This window comes from Festucalex cinctus, chromosome 17, assembly GCF_051991245.1.
Source record: "Festucalex cinctus isolate MCC-2025b chromosome 17, RoL_Fcin_1.0, whole genome shotgun sequence".
In the NCBI taxonomy this organism is placed as follows: Eukaryota; Metazoa; Chordata; class Actinopteri; order Syngnathiformes; family Syngnathidae; genus Festucalex; species Festucalex cinctus.
The window spans coordinates 2,331,259-2,357,717 of NC_135427.1; the positions used below are offsets into that span (position 1 = coordinate 2,331,259).

Genomic DNA, 26,459 nt, shown 5'->3' on the forward strand with positions numbered 1-26,459 from the left:
CGCCAAACACATTTCCAACCCAATGTAGCTGAACACATTATCAGAAGCTAATCTGTGCAAACACTGCAGCTCTGCTTACCTTTTGGCACTGAGACGTTGTACTGCCAAGCTATGATTGGTGAAGAAACCCAGTATGGGGTGGTTGTTATGTTAAATTTCCCCACTGTTACTTAGAGACATGTTTTTTAAATCCACACTTTATGGGTAGGCCCTCTAGAAAGCTATTTTTACTATTTGTAAAAAAAAAAATTAAGAAGTACATTTTTTATAATTGATTTGAAGGATTTAGTTCAGCTTGATGATGGTAACTTGACGCGAGAGCAGGCGCGATACATGTCAGGAGACATTTTTCCCCATGATGCAACGGTGAGATGGGCCACGCGCGCTCCCATACGCGCACGTTTTTTTAAAACGCGGACCCCCCCAGGAGGCCCATCTACGGCTCAAAGCGCCACTGAAGGAATTCAGTGTGCCGTTGCCGAATTTCCCGAATAACAGCATCTTAGCCGGGTATTCTGCCATTGTGTGTGTGTGTAGGTTTGTGACAGTGTGTGTGTATTCACAAGGGGCCAAGTGGAGCGATGAAGTTTGCCATTGTCGCCCAGTGTGGGTGTTTTTCAGACTCTCTGGCATCATCTGTGAGTTAGTGTTCTCTGTGTTGCTGCCCAGTGTGCCCACTGTCTTCCCACAATGCCCCATTCAGACCCCGGGGCCGCTCTCTCCCACTCTCTCTCTCCCTCTCGTCCTTTTTTGCACCCGCTAGGAGAAAAGGGGGGGGGGGGGTGCTATAATCATCATCAAATTTTTGCAAAATAGCTGTGATGTCATGTTTTATTTTTGTTTTCATCCCCTCACTCTCTCTCAATCTCTCGTTTTCCTCCCGTCTTTCTTCCATTTTCTGTCTCTCTCTCTCTCTTTGAGCTCCCAAACACAAAAGACAAGGGGAGGCCGCGACAGGATCCCAGTGTAATGCTGGTTGCCGGGGAGACGCGGAGACAGTGTTGGGTCTTTAAACTGCCCTCACTAAGGGGTGTGTGGAGTTTCTTTGGGGGGCTTATTTACATGGGAAGAGGACAAGGGTGAGAGCGAGGATTGGAGGTTTTAAATACAACTTTTTTTTTTCTTTTTTTTTTAATCTCTCCCACCAACCCCGTCGTCACTCCTAAAAATCATTCCGCCGCATCAAATATTTACCAAGCGGAGGAAATGTAGAGCTGTTCATTATGTGGAGAATGCATAGCAGTCTAAATCAACCTGTCACGCGCACACACACACTTTGATTGTGGTGGGAGCCTTGATGTGTGTTGGCTCGCTTGGCCGGAGCTGACTGCAGAATACATTAGTGGAGCGATTTAACCCTCCAGTTTTGTCAGAATGACCCGTTTGAAAGTTTAAAGAAATGCAACACAAATTAAAGCTGCAATTAATGGAGCCCCTTTTTAACGGAAAATCCTTCCATGATGTTAAATTTTGGCGCCAGGCATTGTATGATATGTAAAACTTGGTTCCGATTGGAGCTCATCTGGGCACATTTTAGACTACCGTTATAGAATTAGCACAAAATGGCTGCTCCAAACCAAAATGGTTGACTTTTTGTCAAAATTTAACTATGGGTCATTCAATTTTTTTGTGCGTCTTGCCACAATAAACATATCGGTTAAATAAATAAAAACAAAATCAAAAGACAAACGAGATGTGTGAAGGAATCAAAATAACAGAATGTTAACTGTCTAAAAAATTATATGTTTAAAGGCACAGTCTTCCCTTTTCACTCAGGAAAATGCACTATACTGTATGAATACAGGATTTATACCCATGAACTCCTTCTCAATCTACACCTCTGGGCTTCTGTTAATGTGTGGTGGTGATTTTTTCCTAAACAGCCTATATTTTGCCATTTTGCGTTTGTTTAGTCAACAGTGGGACGTTTCTGCGGACAGACAGTTGTTTACCCCTCCAGCCAATCGCAGGATGGGGGGTAGGGAAAAATCACCACCACACATTAACAGAAGCCCAGAGGTGTAGAGTGAGAAGGAGTTCAAGGGTATAATCCTTTATTTATATAGTGCACTTTCATGAGTGAAAACGGAAGACCGTGCCTTTAAAAGTAACAAAGAAACAAGACTGATGACAAGAAAACTGATGAGACCACGAGTCACACCTGGACAAGAGAGGATGGAGCTGATTGAATGAGAACAGGTGGAAATGAAAACCTAACGAAGAAAATGACATGAACATGGAACTCAAGAGAATAGAATTAAAAAAATAAAAAATAAAATAAAACTTCATATAATCTGAAATTGTAAGTACGAACCCTGGATTCCACCCCTCTCAAAAAAATGTCTGCCTCAAACCAAAATGTCTGACTTCCTGTTCCAATTTTGAGAATGGATCATTGAGACTTTTTTTTTTTTTTTTTTTTTAAAGACGTGGCAGTTGAATTTGTGTTGATTGGTGACACTAAAATACAGTCTCATCAGTACCTAAAAAAACTTGAAAAAAATGTCGTTTTTCTGCACACGTTAATTAAGGGATACACAATTTTATGTTTTGTTTCGGACACTTTGACAATTCAACCCGCCAGGTCGAATCGACTGGGGAACTTTATTGCTCTTCCTGAGAAACGTAACAAGAAGGTTAGAAGACTTGATTGAAAACAGGAAAAACAGACAAGAGCGAACACACCCATCCAAACACATGCATGAACCCCCTCCCCAACGACACACACACACCCCCCTTAAAAAAAAAAAAAAAAAACTCTCTCCCTTTACTATCTTCCTGTCCAGAGGACTGTCAGCGGCGGTCACATTGTGTTCTTTCTCTCTCAGTGATCAGGGGAGGGGGTGAAGCAGGCTCAACTCCAAGCCTGAAGTTCAATATCAAGCCCCCGCCTCCCCCTCTCCAGCCCCCCCCACCCCAACAAAAACTCCACAATGAAAGCAGGAAGGGCAGGCAGAGGACGAATGAGCCACCCATGGCTGCATTCACCGTGGAAAACGCTGTGTTGTTGTTTAACTTTGGGATTTAAAGGGAAACTTTGTTTTAAGCGCGCGTGATGTGACTATATTTTTATGTTGAGGGCCCGAGCACTGCTCGCCAAGAGGGCCCCTCTTAAAAGTGCTTAGTTTACTTCATCCTCTTTTGAGGGCTTTCCCATACTAAAAAAAAAAAAAAAAAAAAAGTCATGAAATAACGCCGAATTTTGTTTGGTAGGTGTTGAAGGTGTGACCAGAAAAAATAATCTTGTTGCCTCATTTCAATGAGTAAATCCACAAAAAAAGTCTTAGAGTTTAAAAAAAAAAATAAAAAAAAAGGAAAACTGCCATTTTGGATCAAAGCAGTCATTTTGGAGCCTGCAAATTTTAGAAAAATTCGCCCCTTTAGCCACTTAGCAACATGAAATTTGGTCCATCGTGAATAGACCATCAAAAAAAAAAAAGTCTGAAGAGACGACAGCGGAAAAGACACATAAAGTCTACCATTTTGCTTCGAAAGCAGCCATTTTGAGGTTATGTTGGTTATTGTCAGGCCCGTGGAATTTTGGGAAAATTTAGCAACGCTAGCTTCACTTAGCAACATAAACATTTGGTATTCATGTTTATCATGTGCGTACCTACGAAAAAGGCTCAAGGAGCCACGTCTGAAAAGAAACAGGAAGTCGGTCATTTTGGATCAAAGCAGTCATTTTGGGGCCTGGGAATTTTGGAGAATATAGCCCCCCTCAAAAGCTAGTTATACTTAGCAACATGACATTTGGTCAATCATGAGTTGACCGTAACAAAATGTCTCAAGAAACCATACCTAAAAAGACACAGGAAGTCTACCATTTTGTTTTGAAGCAACCATTTTTAGGTTATGTTGGTTATTTTTAGGCTCCTAGAATTTTGGGAAAATTTAGCAAAGCTAGCTTCACTTAGCAACATGAACTTTAGTAGCCATGTCTATCATGAATGGACCTACAAAAAAGTCTCAAGAAGCCACGTCTAAAAAAATAAAAAAAACAGGATGTCTGCCATTTTGGATTAGAGGGGCCATTTTACATCAGGTTTTTGCTTCATAAGCGACTCCCAGAGAGTTTGTTTTCTGTACATTATCACATACATTTTTGTGTGGGTGGAACGTGTTGGCAAAGTTCGACGACTCGCCATAAAAAGTCAGCTACACAAGTTCAAAGCTCGACCAAATGTGTGTGTTGAACGTCTCATCCCGAAGAGATTCATAGGTGCCGCCCGCTGGCAGAAAAAAATATTCACGCAATAGTGTTGCTCCCGACACACCCATTTCCTTCAAATCTCTCCTTCTGGATTCTTTTGGTCCGCTTGTTGTAGGAGTTTCACTACTCGCTGTGATCCTGCGCAGATGTTTCAGGGCGAGCTTGCGCAATCAATTTCCCTTATATCCCCTCGACATTTAGCCCTCCAAACCTGACACCCCTCCCTTCCCACCTTCTTGTTATACATGTGCATGCCTCGCAGAAACCATGGCGAGCCGGGTGTGTTTTGTTCTCTCTTATTGCACAAATATGTGTGATGCCCTCTTCAAGTGGGAGACAGGATGGAGAGAAGACAGGGAAGAGGGAGAAGTGGGATGGAACGTTCGTGGCCTTTTCCCCACATTTCATCTAAAGGGGTGTTTTTTTTTGGGGGGGGGGGTTTGTGTGTGTATGTGTGAAAACTAGGTCTTGTTTTTGGTGATTAGTATGCAGAAAGGAAGCCCATTTGCATAAGTAAGTGCGACAAAGAGAGTGAGAGAAGCAACAAAGTTGGTTAGTTTTTACAACAAAGAGTTTAATGATTACGTTATTTCTGCTCACAATGTTAAAGAGTCCATCATTCCCATATCCATCTTTTTAATGTCGATATATATATTTTTTTTAAAGAACCCCCCCTCAAAGAAGCAGATACAATTAAAGTGGTTAAACACAGAAAAGTTTAGTACAGCCTATACAGTGGCCGCTGAAGGGCAGATTAATATGGAACTACTGTTAATTGTCAAAAAGACAAAAAAATAATAATAATAATAATGTAAAGGCACAAGAGGCAAGCGGTGGCGCTCATCTCAGAGGCTCCAGTTAACACACAAAACATATCCAGTATTTCAGGACACACTTTTGTATAGATATATAGTAAGGCATCAACTCTGAAAAGGTCATTTAATGTACAAAATGGCATATAAAAATACATATAAACTCGTTACAGGTGTTAGGACCCCGTGATGTTTGATACCAAGGCCTCAGTTGGCTGTGTTGCATGTGCTCGTTTATATAGTATGTGCGCGCAAAGTTATGACAATATTCATATAACAGTGTTCCATCCTCATGACATACATAAAAAGACATCTTATCGATCAGTGTGTAATACTGTGTGGCACTTAGACAGGGATTGGGCAGTAGAATGAAGAGAGGTAAATTGTAATAAAAGTGTAATACTGCTGATTTTTTTTTTTAAAGGCACTTTTGTTCAGTTGTTGTGCAATCTTCCTTTCACGTGTGTGCACTTGGCATTTAATGCGTGTTGACTCACAGACTTGCGAAAGAAGCATCAGAATGCTCGACTTGATGACCGCGATACTTTGGCCTTTTTGGATTTCACTTTCTTTTTTGCGGAGGGAGAAGATCCGCCTTGGCATTTTACTTCACTTGACGAGGTTAATGGAAGCGCAAAATTCAATAAGGCACGCTTTAAAACGTCAGTGACATTTAAAAGAAGAAAAAAAAGTAACATTTTAGCCCTTGATTGCCCCTTTTTTGTTTGAAGGAAGGAAGAAGTAATAAAATCAAATCAAATGAAACTTTTGAGGAACTTTTCAAATATTCAATCAGGTGCTATTGGTAAATGAATGATAAAATGCTAGCATGCTAACAGTTGCTATGCTAGCATATAGCAAGAGTACAGAAAGGGGTGAGGCATGCTGATAAGGATTTTACATCTTACCCTGTACCGGGTACGATTTATGATGAGAATAGATGAAATACCTTAGCATGTTTATTAATTTTAACCGTTAGCATTGCTAATGTATAGCAAGCTAGCAAACAGAGTCCAAAAGGCACTGCAGCGGGTCCACAGGGATTTGACATCCCGACTCGTGGTATGATACCATTACAAATGAGAAAATGCTAACATGCCATCAGCTCGTTTTCGAAATTAGAAGAGAATTCCCTTAGGATGGTCATTAAAGTTTTTACATCCGCGCTATTTCAAATGAGGACTCACAAAATGCTAGCATGCTAACAGATTGTTTATAAGAGAATGCATTCTGGATGGTCATTAATATTTTTTTTGCTATTCTGAATGAAAATTGCTAACATGCTAACAGTTGGTATGCTAACATATAGCAAAAAAAACCCGCTGAGTCAGGACGATGAGGGTTTACGCGTGAGAACTGATTGTTGATTGCTTGTTGAAATGAAGTAAAATGCACAATATCAACACTTCTCTCCCTGTGGACGGTTTGAGTGCAGGGTGAGAACAATTAGCGTCTTCAGTCGTTGACTTATAAAGAAGAGTTGTAATTATTGCTAATGCAGGAGCTCATTTTGACCCCCACAATGGCGGCGGTGGGCATTATGCGAGACGAAGGCACGTGGGCTAAAAGTTCGATGGCAGCGGTCCCTGCTGGGTTATCACCGCCGCGGCCGCCGTCCGCTGCTGGTTAGACGGAAGGGTCGGTCCCGGCGCCGGCTTCTGGTTGGCTGAGCCGGGTAGGGGTGGGAGGGGGTGGGGCGCGGAGGGAAGGAGAGGAGATCAGCGGGGCCGGGGGGTGGGGGGGATGTGTTTGGCCAATGAGACGGGTGGTGGGGGTCGCGGGCGGGGGGGGGGTCATCAGTGGGTGGAAAAGGTGTCATGGGTTAGTTGCCGTGGCAGCTAGAGTTAGACGGGACACAGACAGACCAGGAAAGGAAATTGAACAAAAAAAAAGGGCACACAGAAGGGGACATAAAAAGAAAAACAAAAGATAGAAAAGAGATTAGTTTCAGCTAGTGGCGTCGGGATGACAACAAGGCATTTTTTTTTTCCTACGGTGGTTGCACACGGTGCTCGGGGCAGATGCTTGGCAGCCCCCAGCGTCATGTGACCGCCGCTACCGTGACGCTACTCATGCTACCAGACGGTGAAACCATGAGGCAGAGGAGGAGACACTAGCCTGTGATTACCCAAAGTGCACACGGGGATACATAAAGACGTTTTCTCTGAAAAAAAAAAAAATTCTTGGAAATACAAGATTTTTCCTGAAAAGCATTTTTATTTGAAATATTTTTGTTCTTGAAAATATCCAACTTTTTTCTTAAAAATGTCAGACCTTTTTCCTAAAAGGTTTTTTTTTAAACTTTAAAATATATATAAAAATCTCTTGACATAAGATTTTTTTTTTGAGAAAATATTTTTTTCTTTACAACATACAGCTTTTTCCCTTGCAAAAAAACATTTCTCAAAAAACAATCTTATTTTAAAAAAAATCTATATTTTTTATATTTTCCTAAAAATGTTTTTTATGTGAAAAATGTTAATTTTAATATTTGACTTTTTCTAAAAAAAATATATATATAAATATTTGAAAACATATAGATTATTTTTCTCCAAAAACGTTTTTCCTAGAAAAAAGCTTCTTTTTTTTTTCAAATATTTATGTCAATAATATACAACTTTTTTCACCTCAAAATATACACGTTTTTCTTTTCTTTGATTAAAATTGCTGTACTGTACTCAAAAAGTTTTTTCAAGATACCATTTTTTAAATAAGACTTAAAAAAATAAAAAAGATATTCTTATAAGATTACCAAATTTTTCTAACAGTATAATTTGAAAATTTCAGCCTCACTTTTCTTGAGAAAATATACATGTAAGATTACTTTTTTTGGTAACATAATTTTCTCATCTAAATTTGCGTCTTTGTGATTGTGGCATGTATCTTGTCCAGCTTGTGATTTAGTACCACGTGCACTTTGGGTACGCACGGACGGCATGGTTTCATGTGGGTGAGAGCGTGACCCTCTCGCTGTAAGCAGCTAGATTTGCCAGTAAGGCTGACTGATTATTATTAATGTTGATTATGCTTTGCTCCATTGGCTAGGAAGTATTAGCAGAGCGGCTAATGGCTACTGTGAGCAGACAGGTGCCATAGTAAGAGACAGCAATGAGAGGTTAAAAGATGGTGATTTGTTTGTTTTTTTAGAGGAAACAAATTGAAAATAGACAGTCTAACTACAAGAATTTAGAGTCTTTAGGTTGTCTTTGGAGATTTATTTTGTTCTCAATAGTCGTCTTTATTGCCTTTTAGTGTCCTTTTTTTTTTTTTTTTTTTGCTCGTTTTGTACAACAGGAGCACCACTGCTCACACACATACATATTGCAGCTAGCTAGTCCATATCTATATTGCATAAAACAGTCATGAGGCCTGTGCATTGAGAAGGTCACCTCATCTTTAAAAACAACAAAATCCAAACAAAAAAAACTAAAACACACACACAAGAGCAACAACGCCGCCTTCCAGGGAACAGTAGGAGCTACACACTCGGAATAGAAGTTTGACATGGAGACACTTCATCTATAAAAAGCATACCGTAAAAATAAAAATATACAAACTAAAAAAAAAAATAAAATAAAAAAAATCTACAAATACTTTCAAGCGATTTTGTTCCATTAGCTTCATATAAGCACTTTAAAATCCCTATATACAAATGTATTTTTCTTTTTTTGCAGCTAAATACATGGCAACAGCACCACTCTGGCTAGGAAATAGAATATGAAAGATGTAAACAGTCCCAATGATAAAGTCCAGTGGGCGACTGATAAGACCACAAACAACAGTATTTCATACAAAAAAAAAAAAAAAAAAAAAAAAAGAGCTTGGAACACAGACTTCAGTAGTCATCACACGCTGTGTTTTTAGTAGTAAAATTGGATTAAGTGGCGTGTAGTCGTCGGGCACAACACTTTTTGATCATTCACAACAAAATGCGGGAACTAGTGGAATGAAATCGGGTATAAATAAAAGTTCCCATAGGACGTGCTGGGTGATAAGAAGTAGCAGAAATAAAACAAAAAAAACAAAACAAAACACGGACTCCCACTCCAGGAGTCACAAGGAAGAGAGTCACATGAATGGAGTGATTCACTCAAATTGAGAGGGGCCGCCCGGGTTATCGAACAAGAGATAAGAGCATCCGCAACGCCCCCAACCCCACCCCACCATCCCCCTCCCTCCTGACATGGCTCCTCCCCAAACGTCACTCTTACTGCAACGAGACTGTTTTCACATTTGACGCCGAGCTCGGCATGCCATGCTAAGACACACGCACATAAACTGGTCCCTTAGTTTGCATGCACGCACACACACACACACATGTACACATAAAGTGGCTGGTGAGCTAACTAACCTCTGTCTGTGGTCACTACCCTTTGGTAAGGATGGATTCTCTTGTCTTGGCGGCGTACCTTAGCCGTCATGGCACCTGCTAACAAGCGCGACGGCGTTGGCCAAAACAGAACACAGAAGGTTACTCATCAGAAAAAGACACATCACACAACGTCAGCGGCCACTTTCCGGGAGATTTGACAAGGCGCACAAATCTGACGGTGAGAGGGTTGGGGAGGTGGGGGGGTCGCGGTGGGGGGGGTGAAGATTTAACCCTCCTGTTATTAGGGATGTAACGATATGGGCAATATCGTGATATTAAAACTGCCACAATATCGTCGTCGTCGTGTTCACAATATTTAAAAGGAACACATCTGTTTAAAAAGTCGGGTTGATTTCCAGTTGTGCAGTTCTAGCACCCTCTGGTGGCTAGTTTATTAGTGCAATTTCATTTTCATTAGGGATGTTTTGGCCTTTTATGCTTAGCATCTATGCCAATGGTCAGGTGAAGGGAACGTAATATGCTTGTGAACCGAGTCAATATGTGGAAGAACTTAATATGCATTAGCAAGTAAGTGCCTCAATATTAAGTCTTATTAGAGAATGTAGGTTGTTTATATTGCCGTAATTTACAAAAGCACAATCTTGTGGGATTTTTTTTCATATGAGCTCATATTTTTTTTTTTTACAATATTGTGACCTTTATTAGTCTCGCCAACCTCCCCACAATAACGTGATAATTATCGTATCGTGACCTTTATATCGTGATAATATCGTATCGTGATGTTTGGATATCGTTACATCCCTACCTGTTATGTTGCCAGTCAAATTGACCACTTTGAAAATGTAGACCTTGTCTTTTTGATCAATTTAGATTATTTTTTCCCTTTTTGGTTTAAAAAAATAATTTAAAAATATACAAGTTTCATTATTTTAATTAATATATTGATTAAACGGTAGGTCACAGTGACCCGTGAACATTGGTACGAAACACAACAGGATTTCTTTTTTTAAATTGGTTTAAAAATGTAAAATTAAAATTACAATAAATCTTCTGCTGGCCTTATTTTCATAATTTTCCCTAAATATTTAAAAAATAAAATTTTGCAAACACCTCCACACTCCCATACATACATATCAAATATATCGACATGGCAGCAACACGCAAATGGCTAATTCTTTTCCTTGCAAATATAATATACACACATTGTTCACTATATTTCATATCACACATACACATGCACACCTTCACACATAACAGGAGGGTTAAGTCATTCAAAGAGGACAGAATCTTGTCGTGTTGTGGTCTTCTGTTCTCTAAAGATTAATCCAAACCACTACCTTCTATTAAAAAAAGCTTCACTATTAGCTTCAAAATCACGCTGATGAGGCACTGGAATCAATAAAATTGTTTTTTTTTTTTTAAAACATATATTAAATCACAATCAGCGCGCTAGAACATCTACACTAGAAAAAAAAAGTGTTAGAATTACAAGCGGAACTATTTTTTTTTTAAAGAAAAGGTTAGAATTGAAGGCGTCACACCAACACGCTAGTCAGCTAGCGAGAAGAAGCCATGGACACTCGACTATAGCGCGAAAAATCTGTCGTCCTACAGTGTGAGCGAGCTGTGAGCTTTTGCGCCGTAGCATATTGGAAGCGTTTTTAGAGGGAAGGGTGGTGGGGTTGGGGTGTTGGTTCTGGAAGGGGGAGGGTTTTTGGGGCGAGGGGGAAAGGGGGTTCTCTGCAAGCCAGTCCGTGTGCGCTAAGATGGATAGCTAATCGCTTAGCCTTTGGTTGGGAAAGCCATACCTGCGAAAACACAGGACGAAGGGACTATTAGCCCGACAATGAGCTTCCGCATGCCGGGGTACATTTGGACGGATGTATTACGAGAGCTGGACACTGGTGGCTGCCATCACCCATCGTCGTCTCTTGTTATGTATTAAATGCAGACAAACGTGGCATCTTGTCAAGCTGAGGTTCACCACAGACCTTAAAGCAATGGTGTTCACACCATGGCCCGGGGGCCATTTGCGGCCATGCGACCATTTTTCCGAGGTCTCGCACCATATGCTACAATATTGGAGATGGAGACTACAATTATAAAATCAGCATAATCGTAAAAACAAAAATAAAAGATTAATACTAATTTTGAGTTGTGGTTTAGATTTGCACCTTTTTTTTAATTTTAAAATGGATACCAAAAACATTTGTCTTAATATTTTTTACATATTGAAACATTTTCTCGTTTTGCCCCCCCCCCCCCCCAAAAAAAAGATTGAAAGAATTTAAATTGTTACCAATTAATTGTGATTAATATTTTCTACGTAACTGAGCAGCCTTAACTACAACTAATAATTAATTTGATATGCTTTAGAGCTTTTCTACATATAAAAAGATAAAATTGAACTATTTACATGTAAAAGGGTAACATTTATCTTCATAACACTGAGGTGAATAATTGATCATTCTTTTTTAGAATCTATGTCAATGTCCAAATTGTGAACCTATCACATTAATTACTTCAAGTCAAGTCATCGTTATTGATATAGTGCTTTCAAAATCATTCATTAACTGCTTAAAAAATGGTCAGATTACAACAGATTGCTCTCGTTTTGGTTCTGAATATGGATTTGGGATTAAGATGCAGTTTAGTGCAGGGGCGGCTTTATTCTAATAAGATAAAGGGTTGGACCACCCTAATATATTGAAAAAAGTATTTGCCTCAAACTTTCTAAAATTAACTAATATATAAAACAATATACAATTGCTTGATTGATTATTTTGGTGCATTTAATAAAGTTGAAAATTTTCAAGGTGTCCCACTCCCTTGCACCATTCGATTTTTTTTCTTTTCTTCCTAAGACAAGACCGAAGACACATTTTCATCCATTTCTGTGATTGGTCAAAACAAACGTGCACAAGATGCCGCATCGTCCAATCAGCTCGAAGTAATTGAGAATGTCCCACCTTTCCCGAGTAAATCGCTGTGGAGCAATCCCAGATTGATAATGTGAAGAACTCCCTTGAGTGAATCACAATGATCAATCCGGCTATTGCCAGGTTTGCGTATAAATAAGAGCAAAGAGCAATTTCTGCATGCAGAACATGGACTAAATTTGAAAATTTTGGGTTGATGCCTTGGAGCCAAGTATCCAGGTCTCGTAATACATCCATTGTCCATGTAGGAACGTGATGACCCGTAGCGCTTATTTACCTAATACGCCGGTCGAGTCGATGGGGTATTCCAATATGGAGGGCGTCAATGTGTAGGGGTACTCGTAGGGCGTGTAGATGATCCCCGACTCGGGTCCTTGCTGCACCAGCGCCGGGTGCGGGTTGGCGCCCGGCACGAGGGCGGAGCTCTGGATCTGGCGGATCAGAGGCATGATGGTCGGCGTGGTGACGGGGGCGGGGTTGCGCAGGGTGGGCGGCAGGACGGGCGCGGGGCCGGTGATGATGCGAGGGGCCTGCGGGGTGCCGAGCGGGAAGCCGGCGGCGGCTGCGGGGAAAACGCGCAAGATGCACAATGATTGTGTGTGCGCGCCCACACATAAGCGTATACACAATGGACAGGGGACGAAAAAGGGACAAACAGTCTATGTTACAAGGAACAGAGGCATTGTTTGTATATACAGTGGTCTCCTGTGCAAAGACCCCCCCACCATCCTCCCCCCGGACCCCTCCCATCCTGTATTATAATCCTTACGTGTCTTGACATTGGCGTCTCTGTAGGTCCCATTGAGGATGGCCAACTCCATCAGCTGCATTTTCTTCAAGTTGTCCTCGCCTTCAGCCTAACAAAGACACACGCAACCCCCATCAATGTCAACGCCAAGGTCGGAGGTCAAACAATCTTGCATGGTAATTAGAGATAGACCAATGTGGGTTTTTATTTCAAGGCCGATACAGATCATTAATAGCGAAGAAGGCCGATGTGTGAAACTTTTTAAAAATACAAATTCCCGTTCCTAACATGAACTTATTGAACACCGTTTCAGATTTGCAAAATGTGCAGGTTTTTAAAAAAAAAATTATTCATTAATTACACAATATACATACTTGTTTTAAAATTCTAACATCATCAGCGTGTCTTTATAAACTTAAATGAAAACTACCAATCATGGCGCAGTTTAATGACCACACCCAGAAAACAGGTGAGCCATGATTGGTTGTGACCTACTTCCTCAGCACAGGTGATGTCATCATCCGTAGACAGCAAGTAGAAAAATTACTTTTTGAATGTATTAATTGTACATGAAAAAATAATGAAGTTACCACATTAATTATAGACAAAATATTAACTTTTTACTGCTGCAAATGGCTCAATGAGTCAAGTATCTCTTTAAGTAAAAAGCTCCGTATTAATTTCTGCAGGAAATAAAGTTTTCCAAAATTTCAAAATATCTGAATTGTTAAATTTTTACTTATCCTTGTTAGGGCTGCTCAATTATGGAAAAAATAATCACAATTATTTTGGTAATAAATGAAATCATGATTATCCAAACGATACATGGTACAAAACAAGAAAATGTAAACATTTAAAAACATTAATTAAATTAGTCATTTTAAAATAAAAAGGTGCAAATATATAAATGTAAATAACCCCAAATTAGTATTTATTTTGTTTACATTTATGCCGGTTTTGTAATTTATTGAAATTGTAATTGAAGTTCGATTAATTGCACAGCCCTAATCCTTGTAGTAACAATAATAATTCCAAACAATAACAAAAGGTGCAGAGCGTTCCCAAGGTCAGCAGCATCTCTTACAAAGTTAACTGAAAACTCTGAGGTTTACACAGTTTTAAATGGATATTTTATTGGCCATCAATTATTTTTTTTAAGGCCAATACTGATATTTGTCAAAATGCAGAATATTGGCACCCTAATGGTAATCTCAAAATGGCCGCCGCCAGAACAATGACAGTTCTCATAGGCAATCAGCAAAGAAAGACAAGGAAACGGTGAGATATATAATATAAAATAATAGAATCAAGTTTATCCTAGTGGTGTTACTGTGTGAGTGCGGATTCGGAAGCCAGTTGCAGGTCTTGACTTGACTTATTTGTTGACGTTTGAGGCACATATCAGCAAACTGTCCACTACATTGCTGCTTCTCATCTCACATTTGGCCTTGCGTACTAATCGTACACTAAAAAGCCATTTCCGCCAATCGGCGAGTCGAAGAAAGCATTTCTGGGAAAAGGTACAAGAACATCAATGGCAACAGCTCCGAGGTTTAAGTCAAGTCATCTTTTTTTATATAGCGCTTTCAAACAGCCTCAGCTGTCACAAAGCGCTTTAAAGAAACACAACAAAACTAAGCACCGGGGTCTGCAAGTAAGCATTCTGTCATCGTCAGAGACTGCGAACAGCTAAACGCATAGCACCAGCCCAACAAGCTAGTTGCGCCTTAGCTCCGGTTACCGCCTCCTGAGAAGCTCGGCTGATTTACGGCTTCAAGGCAAAGTTGCACTGGTTAAGCCAACACGTATCATTAGTCGGAGCCCACTGCACGTCAACACCAACATAGAGTGAGCAGGTGCCGACGACGGCGACGTCTGACGGCCTTAACCTTTTCGGCTCGACTGCTGGTCTTTTTCGTTCTGACCCAGTTGTTGCGAGAGGAAGCAGCCTTGCCGTTTCACAATATGTGCGCTATTTTCCACATGTGAGCACTGTGGAGGGAGGGTATGTAGGTGGCGCCGGAGAATGCGAGCGATGCCGAGGAGTCCAATCAAAACGTCCCCTTGTGCACGGACAACAACGACAAAAAAGGAGTGAGGAGAAAAAAAAAAAGGAATATTGTAGCCGGTCGTTGGGAATGAAGTGAGTTGTGAACGAGTGAAAGGAGTGATGGAGTGGGGAGGACGAGTGAACAGACTCGCCATTCATTCGCACAGCCTTTCAAACAACCCGGCGTTGCCGTGGCAACCCCTTTTTGTGCGTGTTCCCTAATTACCCTAACCCCTTACACATACTCGCACACATACACACGCTTTTGGACCGACAATCCCCCCCCAACAGCAACCCCGCCTTCCGCGCATACCAAAACGCTAAACTCTCATCCCCGTTTCTTTCGGGATACTCACAGCGGGGATGAGGAGTTTCTTGACTTCGTTGATGGCCCGCTGCAGTTTGATCTTGGCGCGGTTGTGCGTGTCCTCCACCGTGATCAGGACGTGAAGGTCCTCGCTCAGGTGCTCCCAGTTGGGCTTGCCTCGGTTCATCTCCTCCTGGAGGGAGTGCAACAACAAGCGACACTCAGTTTGTATGCGCGACGTGGGTCCTTTCCCATTCAATGCGCTACAACGAGCGACATGTAATGTGGCGCTGTGGGAGTTTTTTTTTTTTTTTTAATCCTCCTGTTAAGGTACGGGTCAGTGTGACCCATTTTAAAGTCAAAGTAATCGAATTTAGGAATCCAGAGGATGATTTCATTTAAGCATCAGTCCTAGCATTTGCCCAAAATGGCTGTTTCAAACAAAAATGGCCAATTTGTATACTGTACTTAAAACCTGTGAAATCATCACATTTTGATGACGTACTTTGCCAACAAGAGATGGCATGGGTAAAAATCTTTGCAATTTCGCTTCACCGACATTCACATACCATTCATTCATTCATTCATTCATATGCTTCCAAAAATAGGTGACTTTTTGAGCATGTTCAGCCACGAAAGACGATTCAGTTGTCAGATAACGAATAAACTGTAATGCCAAGTAAATTGTTAATTTCACTTCATAGAATTTAATTGCAAAGTATTTATTTAAAGGGATACTTCACTGATTTAGCCCATTATAGCAATAAAAAGTTAATATTTTGTCTCATTAATTTGATGCTTTCATTATTTTTCACGTACAATTAGTACCTTTAAAAACGCATTTTGCAACTTGCTGTCGACTGAAAATGACATCACAAGGGCTCAGGTAACCAATCACAGCTCACCTATTTTCTAGCTTTCGTCATGTGACATTCACAAGCTTTAAAAATTGCTGGATTTTGCTGCTTAACTCATATAGAATATAGAATATATTATTGTCAAGAAATTTTGGGTGGGAGGTTAATAATGAGATCTAATTACAACAAACAGTGCTTCGAGAAATAACTTGTCACGGGTTGTGCAACTTTCTCAAACTCTCCAAATCACCGAACCTTCCCGCAATTTTTGACAACTCACGATCGTTGCAATACGCTTATCACGACTATGTGCCTTATCTAGCAACAATGAAACTACTCTGTATAATCAGTCACAGGAGTGTTGACCTTTACATGACTGGATGTGCTCATTGTTTCACTGTATATTATGTCATCATCATTATCTTACTAATCACGACTGTATTTAGTTGTTTTCTCTGTTTCTATTTGAGTTAGCCATAGCGATGCTAACTGAGGGAGTAGCCTTCTGTTGAAATATTAAACATTTTTTTATGGTGAATGTGAAATCTGTAAAAATGAACTCTCATCGTAGCATAATTAACGAGAAAACAGACCAGTAACAGTGCCAGGAGCCTCCCCGCATTGCTGCTAGCTTGAAACGCTAATGTGATGTAAAAGAGATCTGGTTGAGTTTTTATTTCATTTGAAGTTTTATTTTTATTCTAAATTTTATTTTTGAATGTTGCTTCAATCAGGCCTGTCCCCTTTACTGATTAACTGCCACGCTAAACTCCGATGGATGAAGTTGAAGAACGAAAGGACCACTTAGACAAAGGATAAGTTGAGCTGCATTAGGGTTAGCGAACCGTGTAATCAGTGTTAGCTTGCCAACAAATTGCACTCAATTAATGCACGAGCTGAGAGCAATTTGTCGCTTTGGTGATAAAATACTGCCTCAGTGATATAATATCTATAATTCTTAACACTTGACGTAATTGAAAATAAGCAATATAAAAAATGGACGCATTACACTGCAAAAGCTAAATCTTAGATCCAAAGCTAAACATTAGCACTGCAGCATACCATCGATCCTGCCCACAGGCAAGGGAAAGGGATCGTGAACAATTTTAGTGTCTCAGCTCTAGTTCATATTTCATAACTCCCCAAAAAAAAAGTAATGGGAGATGAATATTTGATGCTCCCACACGCTGGCGGAAAACGAAGTTACGAAAGCGTCCGTCGCAGTGTGGGGCGTGCACGCAGGGGTGAGAGACTGGCCCGCTTTGCGAATGTTTTGTCAAGTGAGATGTATCGTTTTGAAGAGCACTAAAAGTCAACATCTTTCTCTCGCCTCCCCCCCCCACTCCCACTGTGTCTCTGTTTTCCTTCCTCTGTGTGTGCGTCTCTCTCAGAGGGTGTGCGGGGTAGGGAATGTTCTAGAGAGAGAGAGAGAGAGAGAGAGAGAGAAAGAGAGGTGGGTGGGGGGCGTCACATGGAATGCTGGACTTGCTCCACCTGCCGTTTGGAAAGCTGGAGCCATCCAACGGGAGGAGACACCAGGGGAGAGGAAGGAAAGACAGATGGACGAAGCAGCGGGACAAGGAGAGAAACTGAAAACATATTGTGGGTGGCATAGATTAGAATATAGATAGATAGATAGATAGATAATTTCAAACAGACCCTGAAGGCAACGCCCATTTACATTCTTTAGAAATATAGAGACAGATAATGTGTAGGGAGGGTGTCTGTTGTTTGATTTCAGACGGCCCCTGAAGGCAACGCCCAATTGCATTTTGTGGATAGGTAGGCTCGATAGATAGCTGGCTCGATATTAGGAGGAAAACTATGATTTCATACGGTCCCAGAAGGCAACACCCAATTTCATTACTTTTTGTAGTTTCGCCCATTTCCGACATTCATCTATTGAGCAATCTCGACTTGTGATGTCTGGACGCCTCCTGACACTAGTCATTTCAATTATTTTGAGCATGTCAAAGGAACAGTACTTCCTGTGAAAACAGGAAGTGAGGCTTCCCTCAGTCACCATTGATTTGATTAACACGATGCCACTTTAAAGCAGAAATATGTCACTTTAACTCTTGAAACCGTCCACTTTGGTTTATTATAATTCTACTACGACTCCTGCTTTTGCAATGGCTAGTGCCAATAACGTACTGGATTATATGTGACCAGCCTGGACACATCTCATGTTGCGTTAAAGCTAGCGTCTGTGCCGCTACTCATGCCAGCATGGCTGGTCAATAGTGAATTTGCAGACTGGAGCAAAACTGTTCCTTGGTGCTAATTTAACAAGGGGTTCCTTTCAGTAAATACACCATAAGATTCATAATGAGGCGCGTTCTGCTAACGGTAACAACATTCATTCACTGGCTATCAATCGAAAGTCAATGACACGTCACAACTCCGGGTGGAGTTTCCTTTAATAAGTGACTCGTTTCAAGTCAACAATGTGTGCAAACATTCCGCACAAGCAGAAATGTTGCGTTAGCATTTAGCACATTCATTGAATTCTTTAGCTTCTGTAAAGGACGCTTCGCAACTGTTCCGAGTTGACCCTTTAAAGAAAAAATCATTCCTGTCAGTAAATGTGACTTATATTTGAGCCACAAATGTTCCTTACGTGTATTTAAGCAATTATTTTTTCAAGAAACGTAATTCTCATGTAGGTAATAGCAAAAATGCAAGTATGTCCTGTTAGCTCATAGCAGGTTTGTTGGTTGGCTCGGTTTATTTAGCATCTGTAATCCCCTTTGGTAAATGTATTTAAATAATTACGCAGAATCACAGACGTATCTTGTTACAGCTTTGATCAGTCGTCAGGTTTGTTTAGCTTCTGTGAGCTAACAATTTAAAATGCACAACTCTAGGTGGAGCCTGCAGCCACAGCTGTTTCTTACGACTTCTTTAATGATTTCTCCATCCGTCAATTTTCTTTGCCGTTTATCCTCATAAGTGTCACGAGTGACCTGGTGTCTTTTCCAGCTCATTTTCGGCAAGAGGCGGGGAAAGCATATTCTCATATTCACAACGATTGACAATCTAGAGACTTCAATGAACCCAACATAGCATGCATGTTTTTGGAATGTGAGACACGAGAAGGTAATAACTGAGATTCAAAATCCAATCCTCAGTACTGTGTGGCAGATACGCTATCTAGGCCTCCACCCTTTTGTATACATTAATACGCCGTATATTCGCAGTTCACTGTTCACAATTCATCAATTTGTGTTTTTTTTTCTCAGCTATTCCCTAAAAACTCTTAATTCAACATTTTAAAACTCTTTCTGAAATGCCAAAGATGCCAAAAAAAGTGCTGTCACTATAGCAAAGTGTCAAGGAAGTAGTTTTAAGTGTCTCGACGGAGAGGCGAGCTTCGTATGAAGGGGAGGAGCAAAGTTTAGCCTGCCTGGGTATACTCACGCCACTGATCTGAATATAGGACTGGATAGCCGATACTAGGCCAAGACTTTTGAAGTTGCGAGGCCGCCATACTGCTCCTCCCAAGAAATGTTTCTCGGCATACGATCCTATACATTTATAGTATCGAAATTGTAGAATATTTGAGACAGTACTTAGTAGAAACAGCATGATTTATGGTGTTTTAAATTTGTTAAACATAAACAAGGGGACTTCAGACATTTTACAACTTGCCTTAAATACATGTATAAATTATCCTTAATTAATGATGTTTTCAGGAGGAAACTTGTATATTTGTTTGTTATTAAAGAATTAAAACTGTAATTCAACAAAAGATGCCTCTGCCAAATCTAATATTGAGGTCTAAGGAACTGAGCAATAAAAGAAAAAGGGGGTCTTCAAAGCAGCACATACCGTCCACTTGTTCATTTTTTATTTATTTTTATAGTATAGTTTAGTCGTCTGCTTGCGAGTTGGGAGGAGCAAGATGGCCGCCCTGTGACTTCAATGGTTTGCATGTGCATGTATGAGCTACCGGCTATCCAGTCATATATTCAGGTCAGTGACTCACGCTAGTTGAAACTATAAATACAGACCATTATTTTATCATTGGGATGTTACTAATGTTTTTCTACTACTAGAAACGGTTCAATGAGTGACAAGAACAAACACCTCTTAGCACTTAGCATGTTAATTGGGCTAACTGTGAGCTAACTGAAATTAAATGACACCTCCCAACTCAAGGGGGGGCCCTTGAGCTACAGCTGTCCCTCCCAGCTCCTTTAATTGGCGAGCCCTTTTTTGTAAACGCAATAAAACAAGATCTGCAAACGAAGCCTGGAGCCCGTCAAAGAGTGACGCGTACCTTCTTCTTGTCCCGCATTGACCCTTTCCCGCGAACCATGATCTTGCAGCCGGTCTCCGCCTCCAGCTGTTTGGCCGTCAGTCCGCGCGGGCCCAGGATCCTCCCGACAAAGTTGAACTGTGGACCAAAGAAAAGGAATAAAAATAATATCATAGACAAGTGGGGGGAGTTGGGGTAGGGGGGTCGCATATGACAGGAGTACATTTGGGGTCGGCGGTGTGCTTGTGTGATGTGTTTGCGTTACCAAGCCGGACCAAAATAGATCATTATAGGGGGCGCTTGGCGGCATGAGAGGACGGCGGCACTCGCTTAACCTTATCTGTCACGGAGACTGAGTGATTAACAAGACAGCTGCCCCGTGTTTGAGGGCGCGTGTGCGTATCCTCGCCTCACACACAATACCGTCTCGGTAGCTTACACGTCGCCCGGCGCGCTGACCTCTGCCTCACATGGGCGCGCACACGCCGATAGAGACGAACGGCTCCTCTAAATTTAACCTTGATCTCAAGCGTTTGCCCCGCCGTCATGTGAGTGAGGACAGCCTGTCATTGTACTTGGCTGATTGGCGAGCTGATGCGTGGTGGTGGTGGAGGGGAGGTGAAGGGTAGGGAATAAAAAACAAAAAAAACAAAAACAACAATAAAAATTGTTGGGGAAAAAAATCATGGGAGCTCTTCAATCCGGATCAACACAACTCATATTGAAGTACTTAACTGTACTTGGCAGTCAGTCGGGAGGATGTGCCGGATGCACGTGCACTTCATAGGGCCTTATTATATTTAGGGCAGGGGAAAGACTTAATCCACCTTTTTAAAGCGCCTATAAATATGGATGAGATACAGCGTCACGCTGATTAAAATCAGTAAACATGAATACAGTAATCTGATCCCCATACTTTGCAGGATGAACTTAATTAAACATTGGTTTCTAGCATTTGTTTTTGTTTTGTTTTTGTTTTTTTTTGGGGGGGGGGGCAGGCTTGTCTCCTTTGGATGACATCACAGTTTCTTTTCTATTGGCCTGATGACTTTAGAAATCATTCATTTTACTAAATCAACAAAATTTTCAGGGGATCGTTTCCTAATGGTGTAATGAGATTGCTTGATTACCTATTGATTTTTTTTTTTTTTTTTTTAGCATTCTGACATTATAAATACATATAATAAATTATTTCCTTTGTATGACACGATAGCTCATTTCCTGTTGACACTTAAATGTTCTCATTTGTATGACATCACAGTTTATGTATCAGTGTGATGACTTTAATTTCTTATTATTCTGTTAAATACCTTTTTGCACACTGATTTTCTGTTAATTTCTTATTATTCCGGCATATTAATTGTTTCCTCGTATGATGTCACAGCTCATTTCCTATTGGCAGGATGAATTTCGAAATCGCTAGTTTTTGTAAATCGTTCATTTCTTCTTATTCCAGCAATTAATCTGGGTCCTTTATATGACATCGCTTAATGACCTCATTTCCAATTGGTGCAATGACTTTACCAATTGTTTAATTTCTCATTATCATGGCATGTAAATTGTCTCTTTTGTGTGACATCACAGCTCATGTCATATTGGCCGGAGGAATTTTACAATCACTGGTCTTTATAGAAAGCATTTGTTTCTCATTATTCCAGGTATTAAATTGCCTTCTTTGTATGACATCGCCGTTAACTCCCTCATTTCCTATTAACGTGATGACTTTAGGGATTGCTTAATTTCTCATTTTTCTGGCTTGTTAATTTTCTCCTCTGAATATTTTATATAAATTTACATATCTTATATGTTTATATGTTATTATAATGCAGCGTACAATCATATTAAGGAAAATATTATTATTAAACTACTGTGTATTGGTCAAAAACTGTATCCTAACACAAATTCGTACCTACAATCAGTGTTTTAAGTGGAAAAAAATAAGTGCCGGTACTCTCCTAATACAAGTAATTATACGTGGGCGTTTTACGTCAGGATCCCTGTATGGGATAATGAAAGGAAAGGAAGAACTTCAGAGTATTATCTCAGTATTGTGAGTCGGGACTTTCAGAAGTTAGGTTGACATTTCACAGCGATTGTTTTTTTTTTTTTTCTTAAGTGCTTTGATTTCTATTTCCTTGTTGATGGTTTTGATCACTAGTTTTGATGATGCAGACCAATCTGAATAGCACTCGAAAAATACCGTATGAGAGAAAATTTATATTCACATTCTTAATGATGAAATCTGCATTTAGAGCTTCTCCCACACTTATTTTATACTTATTGGTACAACCGTACGCCACACATTTTCCTTATAAGGGAAGAAAATAACGTGAAATGTACGCAGTGTTCAACTTACAGTAGGTCAGATAGGTGTGGCAACGCAAGATGGCTGCCGCAGACTTTACTTCTCGCTACACCATGAGCAGCCGTTTATTTTTACGTCTGTGCTATATCAGGCTGCGAATCCACCGTCTGACCGGAGTCTTTTTGAAGCTTTGAACTGAGACAACATGGTAGCGTTTTTATGTAATTTTCTTAACTCAAGAACTATGGTTCATCACACGCATTTGGGTTCGCTAGCGTCACGTTTACAGCGGCCGAATTGAATGACGTACGCGTGCTTCTCTCACAAAGCAGAGATCTGTAAAAGTTCTGGAGTATGCTTGCGCATGTTAATGTGATGAACGCAGGACTTCCATACTATATGTAAGTCTGTGGATGAGCGGCGCTTGTCGGAACAGTTTTTGGGAATAAAAACATGCATTGTCGAGCATACCGGAACGCTGATAGTATGTTCTTTGCACGTTCAGAAGTACCTGAACGCTCAAGTGAGATTTTTAGAAGTGCCAGAGCTCCGTACCGGTGCGTTCCAGCCCACTTAAAACGCCTACGATAATAATGCATATTTGTTCTGAAAAAGTATTTCCTCTGGCTTCTGATTGGCTAAAATGGCCTTACAGCTATTCGTATTGAACTTTAATGACATCGACAGTCTAGTGAAGCCCAACTGACATTTTGCCCTCCCTCCCGCCAGTAGATAAAAGGGCACAAGGGCGAAAAGTAAACAGCTGGCAGAACAGTTCGAAGGTCACAAAACTGGCCCCAACTCACGTCGGGGTACTCTTTGACCGGCACGAAGAGCTTCTCCTGCAGCTGGGCAACCGGGCCGACGGCTTCGGGCAGCTCCTCCATGTCGCGTCCGTTGAACATGCCGCCGTTCACCGTGTCGTTGTACATGTCCTTGCGTACCCGCCCGATCTCTGCCGGACAAGCAAGACGACATGAGACGACAATGACAGTTTCTGCTGCTATTGTTGACACATGCTGTTCCCTTTTCACCCAGCAAATATGCTCCAGAGGTCATTGTGACCCAATGATGAAACCAGACAGAAAGGATTGCTCATTTTGAAAACACGTGCAACGTCTGCTGTTATGCGCAGAGGCCCCATTAAAAACACTGTCATGCTTGTAATGTTTGTTTAGGCTCGACCCGGCGTCCCACAATGCCTCTGTAATGACACCCCGGCGCAATAATAAGTGCTTACCGCACGCAAACGGCTGCCTTGCGGCGCAAATATCGTCTGACCTCAGAAAGCTCGGTGGCTAGCTACAATCCCTTAACAACCGATTGTGACCCTCCACTTTTGGGTCATGGCGACACTTTGAAAATGAGAAGTGAAAGAGGCTGGAGCAAAAATGCTGTCATCATCAAGTCATCTTGCGTTTGCTTCATGTAACAGATGAATAGCTGGCATGTCAATTAGCATGAGTTGATGCGCAACACGTGTCCACGTAACTCTGACTACAAGGCCGGTCCGGGCGCCTGTCCACATAACTCGGGCTCGGCCACAACACTTCGATTCTAAACGTGACTGTCACGCTATCATGTGGTGCAAAAAAAAAAAAACCTCAAGTCATGAGCGCCAAGCTTGAATTAGTATTAAAAATGACGAGAGGACACTATCGGAATGATGTAATTCTTTGAGTATTGGCGCTTCAGTGAAGAGGAATGGAACTAGTTGCCCAGTGACATGTTGTGTCGTTCCTGTGCAGGGATGGGCTGCATCACTCCCACCATAAGCCTGCGCATTAGGTCACTGGCAAAGACTAACAACTGTCTGTTTGTTCCCATCACCATCTCACTCACTCACACGCTCACTCACTCACTCTGCGCGCGTGTGGGACTGATAAAGCACAGAGAAAGGCGTATTGTACGAGATATAAACTTTAAAAATGTCAGATTTGGCCAGTTTAAAAGTGATATGCGGGAGCACCCCCAACTCTTCCCCACCCCCTCACCACCTTACCTTCATCCAGCAGCCGCTCCAGATGTGTGAAGATGCCACTGAAGTTGGGCAAGGAACTCATCACCTTCCTGTCGTTCATGAGCTGCATTAAGTAGTCCGGGTTGGACTTGGGTCTCTCCTTCACCTCTGTCTCCCCGACCATGGCTCAAGCGTTGACGCAAAAGCACCCTGGTTGGATTTAATATAAAAAAATACTGCGTGGTGCGGTAGGGGGGGGGGGTTAAAAACAAACACAGAAAGAAAAAAAAAAGTCTCCAAACGGAGCGATGCCAGGACACCACCGTCTTCCGGCCGACGAGCGTGTCTCTCAAGCGGCTACTCTTCAAATCACAGCCGCCTCCCGCCCGACTCGTCTCCGGATGATGCGAGCCCCTCCTCGACCACCCCCCCGGCGACTCTAAAGTTGTTTTGAAATTGGAGGGAGGGGTGGGAGGAAAAAAAAAAAAAAGTTCCCTTGAGAGTTGTTCGAAGTGGACCGCGAACAAGTTGGTGGCGGCTGCGGTGTCGCGGACCCGGGCTCGCTATCATATGATTACAGTAGTGCGGGTGAGCACGAGTGGGGCTCTGGGGAGCGCGCCGCGCGTCACCGCCAACGCCTGGAGGGGTGGAGGCTCGTGCTCGTCCCCATTGAGTCGCGCATACTACAAACGCCTCCTCCTCTCTCCTCTGTGGCCTCGCGCACGCGCACGCACAACAATGCGCACAAGGCAACGTGAAGGTATGCGCATCTGTTGCTTCACCTCAACGGTTCCGTTCGACCTGGGGCGCGCGCATGCGTGTAGCCGGCGAGTTTGGCTCGAAGGTTAGCTAGCTTGCCACAACGATTAGCATAAAACTAGAACGCTTGTTTTTTCCTGTTTTTAATATAAATGTATCTTTATTTTTAATATATAATTTAACACATGTATCCAGTAATTCACATGAATTAGACTTTTTCGATAGATAGATAGATAGATAGATAGATAGATATCAAGTTTATCAGTGTGATTTCAACACAAAGCATTGTGGGTACACGTGGCCTTGACGAGACCTTATATAATTTAATATAGCCTAATACAGAAAAGGCAATCAACTGGCACAGAAAAGGCAATCAACTGGCCATAATTCAGCTTTTGCGCCTTCACCATGCTCATTGTGAGTGTTTTCATTTTGTGTTTATTTGACCGTGAGCGCCATTCAGTGCACAGCAGAGACTGTTGCTCTCGTGTTTTGTTTTGTTTTTTCCACTTGAATCGGCGGGCGAAATATCTGGAGCTCACTTGAAATGTGAAATTTTGGCTCGCACCACAGCAAAACCTCAACCAAGCAACAGGCTACAGCTCATCAGACTTTCATCAGATTTAATCAGATTTTGTCTTGTTCCATTGTAATTTCATACACCGGCAGTCCATTGAAAAGAGATCAAAGTCTGCCATCTGCTGGCCATAGTTAGTGAGTGTTTTTGATTCCACAACCTATTGACCAGGCAGTGCTGGACTTAGATGTTGCACTTCTCATTGATTAAAAAAAACAAAAAAAAACGTAGTTGACGTCATTTAACGTTTATGGCGGCATATATTGTGATTTTATGAATCGTTATTAAACTTTTTGCCGGTCAAAGAGATAATAAGATAAATTTCGAACCACAGGCTC

At 41.4% G+C, this 26,459-nt stretch overlaps 1 protein-coding gene across 2 annotated transcripts; it reads right to left on the minus strand.

Annotated features, from left to right (window-relative positions):
- Positions 1-5,137: 5,137 nt before the first annotated feature.
- LOC144004965 (protein quaking-B-like) lies at positions 5,138-25,429 on the minus strand. 2 transcript variants are annotated; one of them, XM_077502724.1, is made up of 9 exons: positions 24,828-25,429; positions 23,632-23,780; positions 20,542-20,658; positions 15,452-15,595; positions 13,067-13,154; positions 12,575-12,859; positions 11,167-11,190; positions 9,377-9,454; positions 5,138-6,863 (listed from the first exon to the last, which is right to left on the minus strand). In XM_077502724.1, exons 1-9 carry the CDS (start codon positions 24,967-24,969, stop codon positions 6,841-6,843), a joined length of 1,050 nt encoding a protein of 349 aa, XP_077358850.1. In that variant the 5' UTR covers positions 24,970-25,429; the 3' UTR covers positions 5,138-6,840. The 2 variants fall into 2 exon arrangements, with proteins under 2 accessions (XP_077358850.1, XP_077358851.1); XM_077502725.1 differs by lacking the exon at positions 11,167-11,190 and having other exon boundaries at positions 5,138-11,166; positions 24,828-25,426.
- Positions 25,430-26,459: the final 1,030 nt, after the last annotated feature.

Bases quoted from the DNA above. Each gene is read 5' to 3' on its own strand.
- LOC144004965 (XM_077502724.1), bottom strand. From the start codon at position 24,969: ATGGTCGGGGAGACAGAGGTGAAGGAGAGACCCAAGTCCAACCCGGAC. The intron at 13,155-15,451 runs GTGAGTATCCCG...TGTCTTTGTTAG, and splicing joins AGAAACTCCTCATCCCCGCT to GCTGAAGGCGAGGACAACTT. The intron at 12,860-13,066 runs GTAAGGATTATA...TTTTCCCCGCAG, and splicing joins AGACGCCAATGTCAAGACAC to CCGCCGCCGGCTTCCCGCTC.